Below are 17799 nucleotides of genomic sequence, written 5' to 3'. Positions count from 1 at the left end.
AAAGCACCTGATAGAGAAAAATGATCAAACCCCACAGAAAAGTCCCCTAAAGCAATATGCCATTTCTCATCACCAAGAGGAAGTCAAAATACAACAGTGACAAAATTTGTTTTCCAACCACATCAGGAGTTGAAAGCTTTTCTAATTGCAGGAGAACTGCCAGTTCTGCCAATTGAACTTCAAAAGCAGTGACAAACTGCACATCCCTCAAAGCTACAAAATACATCAAAGTCCCCTAGAAAGGGATGGACACCCGGTCCCTTTCACCGGAATTAATTTGGCCACTGTGCTTAAGTCAGAATGAAAGGCTCTGTGGGTTTAATGAGTTTGGGACCCAAGGATAGCCTTGGGCACACTCCTGGCCCCGCACAAACCCTGCTAAGGTCACTGGGAGCCAGCGCCCATGATGTTGCCCTCACTTGCTGTTTGCCCATGGCCTAAATAACACCGCTGCCTCTTTACAGCGCCTTGCACTTTAAATTGGGTTAAATGGATTCAGAACATTGTTTCTGTGGGATTGAGTTTGATGAGCTCTGATGCCCTTTGCTGTTCGCTGGGCTGTGCTGACTGGCTCACAGTGCCACAGGGGAATAGATTCTATTGTTGGATGAGAGAAACACAGCGCCCGTTGCGTTCCGATCACAGGTTTCGCTCGTGGCGCATTGTGTTGATTTGACAACAGGTTAGCTCGCTGAAGGCCGCCCCAGTAATTATGTGCTTGTTTCAGCACAGAGGATAGGAGGTGATCGAGACATGTCTTGGTTATAAAAAGGTTATGTTGGCAAGGGGGTTAGGCAGAACCTGTAGGCCCATTTAACAACCTATGTAAACATACAGGACGTATAGGTTTATGCTTGATGTACTGGATACATGGACAAGGGGGGCTATAATCACTGATGTATCACTTCCTTGCCTGTTGTCTCTCAAATCATGCAGCTCACTGCATTCAAGGTCTAGTCATTTTCTAAGACTGGCAGACTGTGCTGACCTCTGGTGTAACAAGGCGGTATGGCATATATGGCAAATAAATAATATCTCATATATATTATACGTCTCTATAATTTCACTGTAAATGTCATCAATTTGGTATAAATGATAGGACTCACTGACTGTCAGGACTGTCACTTACAGCTTAGGTTCCTAATGGCAGCCATAGAGAGGTCAATCAGATCTTGATCAGTTGCTCCGGTTGTTGATTGAGCATCCCTTAAGGTCCATTTTCAAGCCCAACCAGGCCTGAGATGTCGATAACAGAATGTTTGACTAGTGGTTTGTTTTCGGCACGGCCTACTTTGTGTGTCAAAATGACAATGGTTTCATTTTATTAACTGTACAATTTAAGTATTTGGCCTCTTTCTAAAACACAATTATTTGGCTGACGGCTAAATACCGCCAGGTGAGTAGCCATCTAGCTAGCTGAATGATTTGCTGATGGAGATCCTTTGGCTAGCATTGGCTTGTTGCCACCTCGCTAATGCTATAATGTGTACATGCCCACGATTAAGGGAAGTTCTACTTCGCTTACTAAAGCTTTTATATTTGTCTATTAAAATGTTTGAAATGTTAACCACATTACCGTTAGCTGGATAACTTTATAGTGAATGTCAGAGTTGCTGGTCATTGAAGTACAAAAGTTAGCGGGAGCTAAGCTAACGTTGGCTGACTGGGGGTGTGTTCATTACGCCGATTCTACCGTTTACTCCAAACGGAAAACGTTTTGCCACGAACAATAGTTTCTATTAGGCAAATTCAGGTAGGACCCTCCCCGTTATTATTATTGTTTTGCTCCCGTTTATTTCGTAAACGGTTTCCGTTGCAAGACGTAATGACACACACGTGACTTTAGGATGCTTTGACTGAGCATAATCAGTAGCCGTGGTCCATCAGTATACGTTTATTTATAGTTGTCCAGCTAAAAACGACCAAAGGAGTGTAGCCAATTGTGCATTTTACGACTGTCTATCTTCTGCCTAACGCACTATGCCTGATTTGGTTATTTTTCAATATGGACAACTGATTCTGGACTGATGGACAACTTTCCATCTGCGAATCCATGCATTTCGTTTTATCAAGATCGAGTGTTCATGCGATGTATTGTTAAATAGTTAGCTATCATAACGTAAACCTAGGTAACATATCACAGTATGTTATGCATACCTGTCACAACCAGTAATCACAGGGAGAGCAACTTTTGTTATGGCCCAGCAACTGATTCAACTAGTCAACTTTTTTCTCCATCTAGATCATGGACCTGCCCATTAAACCTGGCGCCAATCAAGTGGCAGACGTGGTGTTCGTCATCGAAGGAACTGCAAACCTCGGCCCCTATTTTGAATCCCTCAGAAAACATTACATACTACCTGCAATCGAGTAAGTGGACTTCAAATGTACTTTTTGCTTCATTGGGTATGTACAATATCGCTCTGTGGAGTCCTGACTTGGTCTGTCCCATCATCACAGGTACTTCAATGGAGGCCCTCCAGCAGAGACAGACTTTGGAGGAGATGTGAGTCTTAATTTAACTTTGTTTTCTCCTTATGGTTATTACAATTTATTTACTCTTTATTTAAGAAGGTATGAGAACAACAATGCCAATTATCTTCTCCTCTTCTCTTCTCTCAGTATGGAGGCACACAGTATGGTCTTGTTGTGTTCAACACAGTGGACTGTGCTCCTGAATCCTACGTCCAGTGTCACGCACCAACCAGCTCAGCCTTTGAGTTTGTCTCGTGGATTGACAGCATCCAGTAAGATTTGTTTTTGTCATGCCATTTAGAAGGACATGTTAGGATTCGTTAGTATTAATCTTCCTTGATCAATGTGTAACTTTGTCTCTGTCAGGTTCATGGGAGGAGGAGCAGAGAGCTGTAGTCTCATCGCAGAGGGTCTGTCTGTGGCCTTGCAGCTCTTTGATGACTTCAAAAAGATGAGGGAGCAAATGTGAGTTATTTTTTTATTACTAAACTCAGCAAAAAAAGAAACGTCCTCTCACTGTCAACTGCGTTTATTTTCAGCGAACTTAACATGTGTAAATATTTGTATGAACATGACAAGTTTCAACCACAGACATAAACTGAACAAGTTCCACAGACATGTGATTAACAGAAATGGAATAATGTGTCCCTGAACAAAGGAGGGGGGGGGGGCAAAATCAAAAGTAACAGTCAGTATCTGGTGTAGCCACCAGCTGCATTAAGTACTGCAGTGCATCTCCTCATGGACTGCACCAAATGTGCCAGTTCTTGCTGTGAGATGTAACCCCACTCTTCCACCAAGGCACCTGCAAGTTCCCTGACATTTCTGGGGGGAATGGCCCTAGCCCTCACCCTCTGATCCAACAGGTCCCAGACGTGCTCAATGGGATAGAGATCCGGGCTCTTCGCTGGCCATGGCAGAACACTGACATTCCTGCCTTGCAGGAAATCATGCACAGAATGAGCAGTATGGCTGATGGCATTGTCATGCTGGAGGGTCATGTCAGGATGAGCCTGCAGGAAGGGTGCCACCTGAGGGAGGAGGATGTCTTCCCTGTAACGCACAGCGTTGCCTGCGATGACAACAAGCTCAGTCCGATGATGCTGTGACACACCGCCCCAGACCATGACGGACCCTCCACCTCCAAATCGATCCCGCTCCAGAGTACAGGCCTCGGTGTAATGCTCATTCCTTCGACGATAAACGCAAATCTGACCATCACCCCTGGTGACACAAAACCGCGACTCGTCAGTGAAGAGCACTTTTTGCCAGTCCTGTCTGGTCCAGCAATGGTGAGTTTGTGCCTATAGGCGACGTTGTTGCCGGTGATGTCTGGTGAGGACCTGCCTTACAACAGGCCTACAAGCCCTCAGTCCAGCCTCTCTCAGCCTATTGTGGACAGTCTGAGCACTGATGGAGGGATTGTGCGTTCCTGGTGTAACTCGGGCAGTTGTTGTTGCCATCCTGTACCTGTTCCACAGGTGTGATGTTCGGATGTACCGATCCTGTGCAGGTGTTGTTACATGTGGTTTGCCACCGCGAGGTCGGTCAGCTGTCCGTCCTGTCTGACTGTAGCGCTGTCTTAGGCCTCTCACAGTACGGACATTGCAATTTATTGCCCTGGTCACATCTGCAGTCCTCATGCCTCCTTGCAGCATGCCTAAGGCACGTGCACGCAGATGAGCAGGGACACTGGGAATCTTTCTTTTGGTGTTTTTCCAGTCAGTAGAAGGGCCTCTTTACTAAGTTTTCATAACTGTGACCTTAATTTCCTACCGTCTGTAAGCTGTTAGTGTCTTAACGACCGTTCCACAGGTGCATGCTCATTAATTGTTTATGGTACATTGAACAAGCATGGGAAACAGTGTTTAAACCCTTTACAATGAAGATCTGTGAAGTTATTTGGATTTTTACGAATTATCTTTGAAAGACAGGGTCCTGAAAAAGGGCTGTTTCTTTTTTGCTGAGTTTAGTAGACACACACACACACACACACACACACACACACACACACACACACACACACACACACACTAGCATATGTCTCTTGTCTCTATTAATCAGAGGTCAGACACACAAAGTCTGTGTGCTGCTGTGTAACTCTCCACCATACCTGCTCCCTGCCGTGGAGAGTGTCAGCTATACGGGCTGCACTGCAGACAATCTGGTCAAGATCATCAGAGATGTAAGTAACATAGCACCTCTAACAGATAGAGCGTGTAGTCTATACAGGCTGTCATTTTAGGGAATGATGTGACTTGTGTACTTATTAATGGCTGCTGATACCCCATAATAACCTTGTGCCTCTTCCGCAGAGAGGGATTCATTTTTCTGTGGTGTCACCACGGAAACTGCCAGCGTTACGGGCGCTGTTCGATAGGGCGTCACCAGTCGGGGGACCAGTCGACCCCCACCCAGACTACAGCCAAGACCCCTTCCACATGATCTTGGTTAGGGGTATCTCACTTCCTGGTGAGGAGCAGCACTCAAAATACTTGACAGAGAACAGATTGATTGAAGTCAGTATCGGCCCATCAAATTCTAAAAGGTTTCTTTCTCCAGTGTCATCAGGGGGAGGATCGGGCCCTCTCAAACCAATTCTACCCCCTCAACCCCTGCCTGTCAGTCAGCCTCCTCTTGGTCCCGCCTCGCAGGCTCCTCCACCAATAAGCACGGCCCATCCATATCAGGTACTGAAGATATGTTTTAACTTGGCAGCTTTTACCAGCCCATCAACATTGGATTGACAGGCTCTTAGCTGACACAGTATTCTCTCTCCCTCTCTTGCTGCCCTGTCAGCCCCCACCTTCCCTTAACGCGGCTCAGGCAGCTGCACAGATGGCTGTAGAGGCAGCCAACAACCAGAAGAGTCGCTGTGAGTACCAATAGCCTGCATTCTTCTATCCTCTGTCACCAGTATGGTTGATCATCAGCCCAGGTTGATTGTTAGTCTATTACAGGGGTGTTCACCTCTTACCCTACGAGGTCCGGAGCCTGCAGGTTTTCTGTTCTACCTGATAATTAAATGCACCGGGTCGAAATCAGTCCCTGATTAGAGGGTTAGAATGGGGGACAGTACGGAACTGGCTTCGAGGTCCAGATTTGAATATGAGGGGTCTGTTACCTTGTCTTTTTTTGGAATCCCCCATCCAGTCCCAGGCATGGTGAATCCTGGTCCCCCATTCAGCGGTCAGTCAACTCTCCCATCTGTAGCAGGAGTGAAGTTGGCTCCCTCCAGTCAGCCCAGCCTATCCACAGTCACCACAGTTTCCACACCCATGTTGACTCAGCAACAAGCCCCTCCCCCGCAGCAGCAACAAGTCCAGCCACCAGGACAACCACAGCCCAATCAGCAGCAGCCGGTGCCCCCTCAGCAGCAGCAGCCCACAGCCAATCAGCAGACGCCCCCATCCTCACAGCCTGGCATGGTGAGGCCTGTCCATATGTTGCATCATCTTCCCACAATACTCCACATCAATATTCAACTTCTCTGCCTCCAGTCAAGTTGTCTTTCTCTCCATCTAACGCTCTCTCTTTCTCTCATTTTCTTCTGATAGCCTGGTGTGTCTGCAGCCCAGGCAAATCCGATTGGGGGGCAGCAGCAAGGCGTTGCCAATAAAATTGTAGCATGGAGTGGGGTACTGGAGTGGCAAGAGGTGAGGGAAACTAGAACTTGGTGTAAACATGTTGCTGAAGAGGTCTATACGTCTTCTATTTGTGTGTTTGTCATCCTCTGACCTTGTAAGGAAATGTTATAAGGTCTGCAACAAAGCTATGCTTGGAACTGATTGAATCAACAGTCATTGATTGTGACGTGAATAATCATACTATACCTTTGTGATGGATTTCACCTCAGGTCAAAGTGATGGAGTTACTTGACATGGTTGAACCTGTTGTAGGGGAACATGCATTTTAATGATCTAAAATACTAATTAACTCTGGAGATCTTTGTGTTTCCAAGCCTTTTGAAAACTTGACTTGATCAATATTCACTATTCAAGTATTCAATATTCAAGTATTGACTGATTTGGACTACTTCTTCTGTGATACCTGTTGACCATGAAACTATCACACAACAATGTGCAGCAAGCCTACACACTATAACCAACACACAGTTAGACCACAAAATCACCAAACACATAGACAATAGACATAGTATTGCCACAGGTCACTAAAGTGCATCTGAAGTCACGTATCAATAGATGGAGCATTCAGCTTAGATTTGTAAATGTTCCTTGTAATGTTCAGGTCAGGATATTGCTGGCTCCATATCTTAGTCTCCCCTAATCCAGGAGAGTCCTCCCAAATGCTGTATAGAACACATAAAGAACCCATACATCTGGTCTTTAATCCCAACACAATGCAGTAGTAATGGTCAACAGGGACTGCAGCAGAGCTGACCAATCTGGGATTGATTAACTATTGATCCCCTGAAGATGAACGCTGGCAGCACTATTTTGCATGTTGGGTCATTTCTAACATGGAGGTTTTTATTCAAACGGTGCCCCTGGGTGTAGGACCAAAGCCCCCTGGTCACTCTGTATGCTAACTTCCAAACCTCTCCTTCCGTTTCTCCAAACATTCCTCTCCTCCCTCCCTACCTCCCCCACCCTCTCTCCATCCATCACTTCAGAAGCCCAAAGCCTCGTCTATGGATTCCAATACCAAACTCACTCGCTCCCTGCCCTGCCAGGTGCAAGTCAACCAAGGAGAGAACCTGTGAGTGTTTCACTGCAACTATCTTTGATATCATGGCAGTGTCAGCTGCACTGATTGGTCATTGTGTGTATTGCTATATGTATGGAGAGTTCTGATTGGTTTGTTCCCTGTTCTTCATGACAGAAATGCCGACCAGTGGCCACAGAAGCTCATCATGCAGTTGATCCCACAACAGCTACTGGTCAGAGAACCCTCTCTGCGTGTGTTCAGACATTACTCGATGACATTGAGAATACAGACATCTAAGTAAAGTCTTTCTCCCTCCCCAGACAACACTCGGTCCCCTCTTCAGAAACTCTAGAATGGTTCAGTTTCTCTTCACCAACAAAGATGTGGAGTCACTAAAAGGTCTTTATCGTATCATGGCCACTGGATTTGTAAGTCCAGCTCTTCTGCTTCACATGCTCTATTTTTGCTGCCATCTGTTCCTATCCTTTTCCATCTCAATATTCAATACAGTGGAGTCTCCAACAATAGACATCAGCAGTTCCCTCCATTGTGCACTAGATGGACTAGGCAGATATAAATAGGCTGCAGTTACACTCTGAGAACACTAGAGGGGGCACCATGTTGCTCATCATTTAGTAAACGCAACAGAGATTTTCAAGGCGTCACAGAAAAACTGCATGCAGCCTGTGAGATTACCCAGGTCCGATTGAATTCAGGTCAGGTTGACTGGTTTTGTATCACTTGAACTATGACGAGGGCTGTGACAGACTGACAGACAGTGCTGACCTCTGACCTATGTCCCCCCTCTGGCTGCAGGCGGGGTGCGTCCACTTCCCCCACAGCGCCCCCTGTGAGGTGCGGGTGCTCATGCTGCTCTACTCCTCCAAGAAGAGGATTTTCATGGGCCTCATCCCCAACGACCAGAGCGGCTTCGTCAACGGCATCCGACAGGTCATCACCAACCACAAACAGGTCCAGCAGCACCGCTCGGTGAGTCATACAGACACGGGTCATCACCAACCACAAACAGGTCCAGCAGCACCGCTCGGTGAGTCATACAGACACGGGTCATCAACAGCCACAAACAGGTCCAGCAGCACCGCTCGGTGAGTCATACAGACACGGGTCATCACCAACCACAAACAGGTCCAGCAGCACCGCTCGGTGAGTCATACAGACACGGGTCATCAACAGCCACAAACACTGCTTGGTGCATCAGACAGACAAGTCCAGCAGCACCACTCTGTGAGTTAGGAGGGAATGAAGGGATTAAACCTGGAGAAAGGGGAGTAGTATACGCGCTACTGACTGGAGCTATACTAGGCCAGCACAGTGGAAGGGCTTCCCAAGAGCAGTCTTGGGCCAATGTGGTACATTTTTGTAAATATCTTTTTACCTTTTTAACTAGGCAAGTCAGTTAAGAACAAATTCTTATTTTCAATGATGGCCTAGGAACAATGGGTTAACTGCCTTGTTCAGGGGCAGAACGGCAGATTTGTACCTTGTCAGCTTGGGGATTCAATCTTGCAACCTTTCGGTTACTAGTCCAACGCTCTAACCACTAGGCTACCAGCGGAAAAGGTTTTCCAGTTTGAGAGCACTGCCCCTTGTCATTTCTGGTTTGATCTCGATTACAGCCAACACAATTCTAACAACCGTTATGATACCGTGTTTTCCTTCAGGTAAACATTTAGCGTGCAGATTTTTTGTGACAGAAACGGAATGCCTCAGTTCCAAATCCAACCTGCCTGTGGTCTGCATGACTTTATATCCTCACAGCCTTTCTGCTCCCATTATAGTTGATGCCGCCTGTCTACTCATGCTGCTAATTTTATGTGAAAAACATGTTAGACCGTGTGTATTAAGAGAAGACAGAGACATGAAATTATAATGAAGACATTTTTTTTTTGCCTTGTGTCACATTACATATTCAAAGCTGCATTGCCATAGCAATTGTCTATTATCAATCTTAACACAATTACAATTTAAATTATTTGATCGTTGTTTGGGGTATTTTTTTTCCAGAAGAGGCTCTGCAATAGTGTTACTGGTGATTTAGATATGATTTTATAAGCGTGAAAGACCCAAATTGAATATTTTCCCTGAACCATACAGATGACTTGATGTTAAAGGTCCGATGCAGCTGTTTTTCTCTCAATATCAGATCATTTCTGGGCAACAATTAAGTACCTTACTGTGATTGTATTTAATTATGGATGGGGGTTAGAAATAATTTCACTATTTGAATAGTATCATGAATATTTGTCAGATATCTGGATATTCTAAATACATGTGGTTTTTAAACTTCAACCTGAGCACTGCTGCCTGAAGGAGAGAGGCTGGCGCACTATTGCTGCAGCTGTAGAGGGGACGGTGTATGTGAGATAGGAGCGGAGGGAGGGAGGGAGAGAGAGACGGCTATAGTTAGCTAGGCTAACAACTCGCTGTAGCCTACCTGTTCTCATTTCGCTAACTTTTAATTACATCATTTTATTCCATCTCGCATGTATTAGTAAACTCTCACTACATTTTCTACACATTGAGCCTCTACGCAGCTTTGATTGGCCAACATAAATAACAAGCTACACACGTGAAGGATACCTCTTTCTTTTTTCTTTTTTTTCTGGGGATAATGTCATAAAAACTACATTGTAAAGTTTGTTTTATTAAAAACTATACAGAAAATGTTTTATTAATTATTTGAAATGTCACTTCATTTAGAAAAGGCTTTTTCAATGTTAAAATAGGCCTATTATTTGAATACATGCACATCCCTAGTTAAAATTGTCAAAAATAGCTTCTTAGCAAAGAGCATTTTCTTAAGCTGTCTGGGAGTGGTCTGAGTGGGGAGTGGAAAACTTAACTAGCTGTTATTGGCAGAGAGGTTTGGAACTCTCTCTTATTGGTCTATTAACTAATTTACTGCCTGGTGATGTCACCAGGTAGGCCAAAACGCCAACCCACCAAACAATATTTCAGATGGTCTTTTAAAACAGCTCTGACACTTAAAGAGCATTATCATAATTTTCATAGTATTATTCCAACCTCAGTGTGTAAAACACAGTAAAATCAGGTTTTGACTGCACTGGGCCTTTAATGTGTACTCTGGGTGTTTTTAGGCAGGCTGCTGAGTTAAATAGGAAGTCCACAGGGAAGAGAGAGGAGAAAATAGAGGAGACGGACAGCTTTTATCCTGAGAGACTATAGATCCTAGATCAGGGTTGTCAAACTAATTTACCCCGCGGGCCACATTCTGTCTTCACCGAGGTCTGGAGGGCCGCACTTCAAATGGGTAATATTTCCTCGCCGTCAAAAAGTGCGAAAATATTCCTCCATCACTTTTGGAATTTTAGGTGCTCCCTGACTGTCTAGCTTTCGATGACTGTTAGCAAACTGGACAGAGTGAAGAGACTATAAATGTAGGTCAATTATAATTTCTACAGTTTTGCTTTGGTTTTAGTCATTGCAATGTCAATTGAGATTGGTTTTCCCCCGAAAAAATATTATAGATAAAAAAACTGCAGGCAGGATTGTGGACTTGAGTTTGACACATGTCGTAGATGGTGGTGTTGTCTCATCCAGTGGCAGGATTAGACAGGTTAGGATAGGCAGGAATACCATTATAAGTATGTGTCACAGTTATAGGGATGTTGGTTACATATGTAAACCTTACACTAGAAAAGTAACCTTGTTGGTTCTCTTCTCCAGTTGGGTTCAGGAGGGCCGATGCCAGGGCCACCTGGCCAGGTTCAACCCAATCAGAACTTCCTCAACCGGCCGCAGGGGCCCATCCCTGTCTCCCATGGCAACGTGCAGCAGCAGGTACTGTGATTAATCCTGTGGTGTCTCAGCTTGTGCTCCTCCTTTCCTCCCTCTCCCTTCCCCCCTCACACGCTCCTCCTTTCCTCCTTCCCCCCTCACACGCTCCTCCTTTCCTCCTTCTCCCCTCACACGCTCCTCCTTTCCTCCCTCTCCCTTCCCCCCTCACACGCTCCTCCTTTCCTCCTTCCCCCCTCACACGCTCCTCCTTTCTTCCCTCTCCCTTCCCCCTCACACGCTTCTCCTTTCCTCCTTCCCCCCTCACACACTCCTCCTTTCCTCCTTCTCCCCTCACACACTCCTCCTTCCTCCTTCTCCCCTCACACACTCCTCCTTTCCTCCTTCTCCCCTCACACGCTCCTCCTTTCCTCCTTCTCCCCTCACACGCTCCTCCTTTCCTCCCTCTCCCTTCCCCCCTCACACGCTCCTCCTTTCCTCCCTCTCCCTTCCCCCCTCACACGCTCCTCCTTTCCTCCCTCTCCCTTCCCCCCTCACACGCTCCTCCTTTCTTCCCTCTCCCTTCCCCCCTCACACGCTCCTCCTTTCCTCCCTCTCCCTTCCCCCCTCACACGCTCCTCCTTTTCCTCCCTCTCCCTTCCCCCCTCACACGCTCCTCCTTTCCTCACTCTCCCTTCCCCCCGTACACGCTCCTCCTTTCCGCCCTCTCCTTTCCCCCCTCACACGCTCCTCCTTTCCTCCCTCTCCCTTCCCCCCTCACACGCTCCTCCTTTCCTCCCTCTCCCTTCCCCCCTCACACGCTCCTCCTGTCTGCATCTCCTGTTTCTATTGTCCCGCAATGACTGCATGTCCCGCAATGACTTTCATCTCCTCCCCTTCTGCACCTCCTCTTCCTCCTCTTCTCTCTCTCCTCTGTTCAGTCTGTGGTGGTGGGCATGCCCTCTGTTAGTCAGGTCACTCTGATGGAGGAACAGCAGAGACAGGCCAACCTGGTGAGACTCACACACATATACACAAAAACTCTCACCCAAAATATATTTTTTTTAAATGCACTGAACTTTACCAGACACAAACTCTCCCTGTGCTCGTTTTGGCACCTGCCTGGTTGGTGAGCAGCTCCTCTCCTCTCTGCATGTATTGGCTACTCTCTCACACTGTCTCGATGGGTGCTCACTGCTACCAATATAGCCAGCCCAGCATGTTCTGGGTTCAGCGAGTTACATTGTTACATTCGGCCTGTCTCTTTTTAAAGTGAACCCGGTACACCATTCCAATGAATCATATATACAGTGCCATCAGAAAGTATTCATACCCTTTGACTTATTTCATGTTGTGTTACAGCCTGAATTCAAAATGGATTAAATACTTTTTTTCTCACCCATCTACACACAAATACCCCATAATGACAAAGTGAAAATGTGTTTAAAAATGTTAGCAAATTTATTGATAATGAAGTACAGAAATATCTCTAACCTAAGTATTCACACCCCTGATTAATACTTTGAAGAAGCACCTTTGGCAACGATTACAGCTGTGAGTCTTTCTGGGTAAGTTTCTGGATTGTATTATATTTGCCCATTATTCTTCTTAAAATTCTTCAATCTCTGTCAAGTTGATTGTTGATCATTGCTAGACAGCCATTTTCAAGTCTTGCCATAGATTTTCAAGCCAATTTAAGTTAAAACTGTAACTCGTCCACTCAGGAACATTCATTGTCGTCTTGGTAAGCAACTCCAGTGTAGATTTGGCCTTGTGTTTTAGGTTATTGTCCTGCTGAAAGATGAATTCCTCTCCCAGTATCTGTTGGAAAGAAGACAACCAGGTCTTCCTTTATGATTTTGACTGTGCTTATAGCTGTATTCCATTTATTTTTATCCCAAAAAACTCCCTAGTCCTTGCCGATGACAAGCATACACATAACATGATGCAGCCCCACCATGCTTTAAAATATGAAGACTGGTACTCAGTCATGTGTTGCGTTGTATTTGCCTCAAGCATAACGCTTTGTTTTCAGGACAAAAAGTGTAAAAAAAATTGTCACATTTTAAGTGCCTTGTTGCAAACAGGATGCATGTTTTGGAATATATTCTGTTGGACATAAGACTGAAAAAACACCAGCAAATCAGCGCCAGGTGTTTTTAATTTTTGAAATCTCCAAAGTATTCCAATGTATAATAGAGAGATATATGTGATTGTGTACAAATGTAAGCAAGGTTTGAAATGATTATATTTTAGTCAAATATTATATCTGTTTTGGCTTCTTGCGGTCAATTTGAAGTCTACAAATGATTTGTTATTATGTTCCGGCCCCCTGACCGTCCGCAGACCACAAATCAGAAAACTGCCCTGACCACAATATTGCTACACGCAAAGAGAAACTAAAGAAAATGGGAAGATGCTTTTTATGTTTTATGTACACACAGCAATGTGATGTCTGCTTCCACATGTTGCACATGACACATCTTTGACTTTACAGAATTTTGCTATGTGTTTCTGTCCTAAACATAAAAAGCATCTTCCCATTTTCTTTAGTTTCTCTTTGCGTGTAGCAATATTGTGGTCAGGGCAGTTTTCTGATTTGTGGTCTGCACTGTCACAGAATAGACAGTTTTGTTCCTTCTGGCTGGCTGTATGCAGTCCCTACTGTTTCTGCAGATGCTGTTGTTTCCTCAGTTATTCCCCATTCAGTGAAGATGAATCCAGATGGACAGAACACTGTGTTGCTACAAACGGCAAAGGCATGGGTAGAAGGCCCATCGGGCAGGAAGATGGCTCGTTGCTTACTAGATGGAGGCAGTCAGAGAAGCTTCATACATGAAAACCTTGTGAAGGGCTTGAAGCTACCAGTAATCAGACAAGAGGCACTCACTCTTCACACGTTTGGCTCCTCTGCTCCAGCAACGTCCCAACGCAACACAGTGAAAGTCATCTTGGAGAATGTCTGGGACAAACAGCAGAGAATAGAGAGAGAGGCAATTGAAACCCCACAAGTGTGCACAGCTGTGATGAAGGTTCCTGGTGAACAGATTCAACATGAGCTCAATAGAAAAGGACTGCAGCTCGCAGACTTTCCAGGAGATGACAACGATCCTGAACTCTCTGTCCTGATAGGAGCAGACTACTACTAGCAGATAGTATCAGGCAGAGTGGAGCGACTGACGGAGACGCTGGTTGCTTTAGAGAGCACCTTTGGATGGTCGGTGCAGGGACCCGTGTCCATGTCAAGTGTTGCCGAGGCAACCTGCATGTTCATCCCACTTGAAGACACACTAGTCTCCAAACAACTGCATGCATTCTGGGAGCTTGAGTCTCTGGGTATTATAAGCGAGAAAACACAGAACCCAGAGGAAAACGAGGCTCTACAGAAGTTCGAGGAAACAACCACCTTCAAAGATGGGCGATACCACGTGGAGTTGCCATGGAAACGAGAAATGCCAGAACTCCAAGACAACTATAGAATCGCCAAGAAACGGTTTGAAGGTCTGAAGAAAAGACTGAAGAAGGATGTGACGTTGTACAGCAGATACAATGAAGTCGTAGAGAACTACTTACAACAGGATATGGCAGAGGACGTGCCCAAGGACAACGCATCAAGCGCAGACAACGTAAAATACTACTTACCCTCTCTAGGGGATGTGGGACGAAATCGTCCCACACTATTCAACAGCCAGTGACAAATCAGAGCGCCAAATTTAAAACCACAAAATGTCATAATTCAATGTTCTCAAACATAGGACTATTTTACACCATTTTATAGATACACTTCTCCTGAATCGAACCACGTTGTCCGATTTTCCAAAAGGCTTTACAGCGAAAGCAAAACATTAGATTATGTTAGGAGAGTACATAGAGACACAAAAACATACAGCCATTTCCAAGCAACTAGCATGCATCACAAATACCCAAAACACAGCTAAATGCAGCGCTAACCTTTGATGATCTTCATCAAATGACACTCCTAGAACATCATGTTACACAATACATGCATTTTTTTTGTTCGATCAAGTTCATATTTATATCCAAAAACAGCATTTTACAATGGCTCGTGACGTTCAGAAAATATTTTGCCTCCAAAACTTCCGGTGAATCAGCACACCAATTTACAAAAATACTATTCATAAACCTTGATAAAATATTAAATTGTTATTCAAAGAATTGTAGATAAACATCTCCTGAATCCAACCACGTTGTCCGATTTCAAAATAACTTTACGTGGAAAGCACACTTTGCAATAATCTGAGTACTGCGCTCAGAAAAAGACATCAAGCAATACAGATAGCCGCCATTTTTGAGTCATCTAAAAGCATAAATAAAACTAGAAATATTCGCTTACCTTTAGTAATCTTCATCAGAAGGCACTTCCAGGAATCCCAGGTCCACAATAAATGTTGTTTTGTTCGATAAATTATGGAGTTTATGTCCGAATAGCTCCTTGTTATTTGCGTGTTCAGTTCAGCTACTCCAAATGTAGGATGCGCGAGGAAAATGTCACAAAGAAAAGTTAGGGAAAAAAATCTTTTTTTTCTTCTAAAATGTTATACAAACAACATTCAATTTTGTGTGTAGATCAGTGACACTAAATCTAAATTCAGGCTGTAACACAACAAAATATGGAAAGGGAAGGGGTGTGAATACTTTTTGAAGGCACTGTATTTAAAGTCTCTACTTAGTCCTCTTATCTCTCCAACCTTCTTCTAAACCTCTTCGACTCTCTGCTTCTCATCCAGATGACGATGAGAGCATCTGGCGCACCTAATCAGCAGCCGCCTGTCACCGGTGCTCCGCCCAACCAGGTCGCTCAGGGTGGACAGGCCCCACCCCAGGGTGCCATGCTCCGCCTACCAAACCCAGGAGCCAATCCGCAGCTGCGCAGTCTCCTCCTCAGCCAACAGCAGCCAGTAAGAACACAACAGTTAACTCTACCAGCCTTGACCGTCATTCATGAAATACATTTGTTGTTATAGTGCATCGTCTTGTAGCCAGGGCTAGATCACCACTGCACACTCTAGAAAGGCTTCTAAATATGTAATACTTGTCTCTATTGGTTAATGATAAAGGATATAAGAATGAAGGTCCTACCTACTGTATGATTGATGGTAACCTAGGTGTTGTGTTCCTGTCTCTCAGCAGGGTGGTGTTGGTCACATGCAGGGCATGATGCCTCACCAGGGGCTGGGAGGGCAGCTGGTCCACCCTACTCCAGGAGCGGGCCCCCAAATGCAGGCCCAGTGGAGACAGCCCCTGGCAGGTTAGCTACAGCCGTGGACCCTTTCACTCACATCACACACTGTGAAGACAGTTTGGAGCTAGACATCAGTGCAAGGATTGGCTTTAGAATGCAAACAATAGTTTCCTAATGATTCACCTTTTGTGTGTAAACGGCTAAATTCAAAAGGGAGGGTGATTGAACATATCTCTCCCATCTGTGCCTATGGTTATCAGACTGAGACTGGGCTATATGGTGTTGACACCAGCAGCAGGATGAATTGAGGATGTCACAGATTAGAGTGATGCTGTCTCATAGAGTATGTGCATGGTGCCCTTTGCTGCAACCTAATAGCTGAGCAGTTTAGACTCGCACTTCACATTCTTGGTTTTTGCTCAAGTCTGCTCGATAATGCTGTTTACTTCGTACGTCGCTGACTCTACCTGTAACTCAACAGTAGTTAGTCTGTAGTTTATTACCACTCTTTATGATAATGTCATCAATGCACATTGCTGTCCCAGGTTAACTCTCTCCTCTCTCTCTCCCTCTCAGGTCAGATGATGATGGCTGCTGGTCAGAGGGGCCCTGGAGCCCAGCCCCCCGGGATGCCCCAGGTGTCTTCCGTCATGGAGGACGAGATTCTCATGGACCTTATTTGAGTTTGGACCCAAAAAGACTACATCCCCCAGCAACCAACATTTTCAGTTTCATCATGGGGGCAGACTGGGAGATGTAGTTTTCCTAGTTTCTACTCTGGCTTTTTTTTTTTTTTTCTTATTTTATATCAAAAGTTTGTACTGTAGAGTTATTGGAGATGATGAGGGGAGGACATGCAAGCACACACTCTCATGCATATGCACACAAAAACACACCCTATCACACACCTAATGAAGCCAACCCAATGGGAGGACAGTGTTCATTACACTGTTGTGTGCTTGTATGGAAACCTGTTTTACATTAATTTAATTGTTTATATGAAATGTCTTTTTTATTGAGGTTTAACTTTTTCTGAAGTTGTGTTTTTGAGCTATATTACGTTTTATTGAGATGAAATAGATACATTTTGTCAAGGAGCCAACCAATGTGTAGAGTCCTTTTTTAAAAGTGAGTGTACACATAGACCAGGCCTCTCCAACCCTGTTCCTGGAGAGCTACCGTCCTGTAGGCTTTCACTACAGTCCTGTTCCTGGAGAGCTACCGTCCTGTAGGCTTTCACTACAGTCCTGTTCCTGGAGAGCTACCGTCCTGTAGGTTTTCACTACAGTCCTGTTCCTGGAGAGCTACTGTCCTGTAGGTTTTCACTACAGTCCTGTTCCCGGAGAGCTACCGTCCTGTAGGTTTTCACTACAGTCCTGTTCCCGGAGAGCTACCCTCCTGTAGGTTTTCACTACAGTCCTGTTCCTGGAGAGCTACCCTCCTGTAGGTTTTCACTACAGTCCTGTTCCTGGAGAGCTACCCTCCTGTAGGTTTTCACTACAGTCCTGTTCCTGGAGAGCTACCCTCCTGTAGGTTTTCACTACAGTCCTGTTCCTGGAGAGCTACCGTCCTGTAGGTTTTCACTACAGTCCTGTTCCTGGAGAGCTACCGTCCTGTAGGTTTTCACTACAGTCCTGTTCCTGGAGAGCTACTGTCCTGTAGGTTTTCACTACAGTCCTAATCTAGCGCACCTGATT

At 45.2% G+C, this 17799-nt stretch overlaps 1 protein-coding gene across 4 annotated transcripts; it reads left to right on the top strand.

Moving 5' to 3' along the window:
• Positions 1-1248: 1248 nt before the first annotated feature.
• On the top strand, positions 1249-17204 carry LOC115203353 (mediator of RNA polymerase II transcription subunit 25). 4 transcript variants are annotated; one of them, XM_029768001.1, is made up of 20 exons: positions 1249-1396; positions 2243-2370; positions 2461-2506; positions 2623-2747; positions 2842-2940; positions 4540-4660; positions 4791-4947; positions 5038-5165; positions 5302-5350; positions 5629-5903; positions 6033-6131; positions 7109-7194; positions 7318-7375; positions 7464-7571; positions 7960-8133; positions 10852-10965; positions 11841-11912; positions 15648-15818; positions 16048-16168; positions 16679-17204. In XM_029768001.1, exons 2-20 carry the CDS (start codon positions 2246-2248, stop codon positions 16783-16785), a joined length of 2235 nt encoding a protein of 744 aa, XP_029623861.1. In that variant the 5' UTR covers positions 1249-1396; positions 2243-2245; the 3' UTR covers positions 16786-17204. The 4 variants fall into 4 exon arrangements, with proteins under 4 accessions (XP_029623861.1, XP_029623852.1, XP_029623845.1 ...); XM_029767992.1 differs by having other exon boundaries at positions 5275-5350; positions 7112-7194; XM_029767985.1 differs by having other exon boundaries at positions 5275-5350.
• Positions 17205-17799: the final 595 nt, after the last annotated feature.

Source organism: Salmo trutta, chromosome 1, assembly GCF_901001165.1.
Source record: "Salmo trutta chromosome 1, fSalTru1.1, whole genome shotgun sequence".
Taxonomy (NCBI): Eukaryota; Metazoa; Chordata; class Actinopteri; order Salmoniformes; family Salmonidae; genus Salmo; species Salmo trutta.
This window is presented reverse-complemented; position numbering and strand designations above follow the sequence as displayed.

Excerpts from the sequence above, each read along its gene's own strand:
- LOC115203353 (XM_029767985.1), top strand. The coding sequence starts at position 2,246 with ATGGACCTGCCCATTAAACCTGGCGCCAATCAAGTGGCAGACGTGGTG. Across the intron at positions 4,661-4,790 it reads TGGTCAAGATCATCAGAGAT|AGAGGGATTCATTTTTCTGT; the intron begins GTAAGTAACATA and ends CCTCTTCCGCAG. Across the intron at positions 7,195-7,317 it reads GTCAACCAAGGAGAGAACCT|AAATGCCGACCAGTGGCCAC; the intron begins GTGAGTGTTTCA and ends TCTTCATGACAG.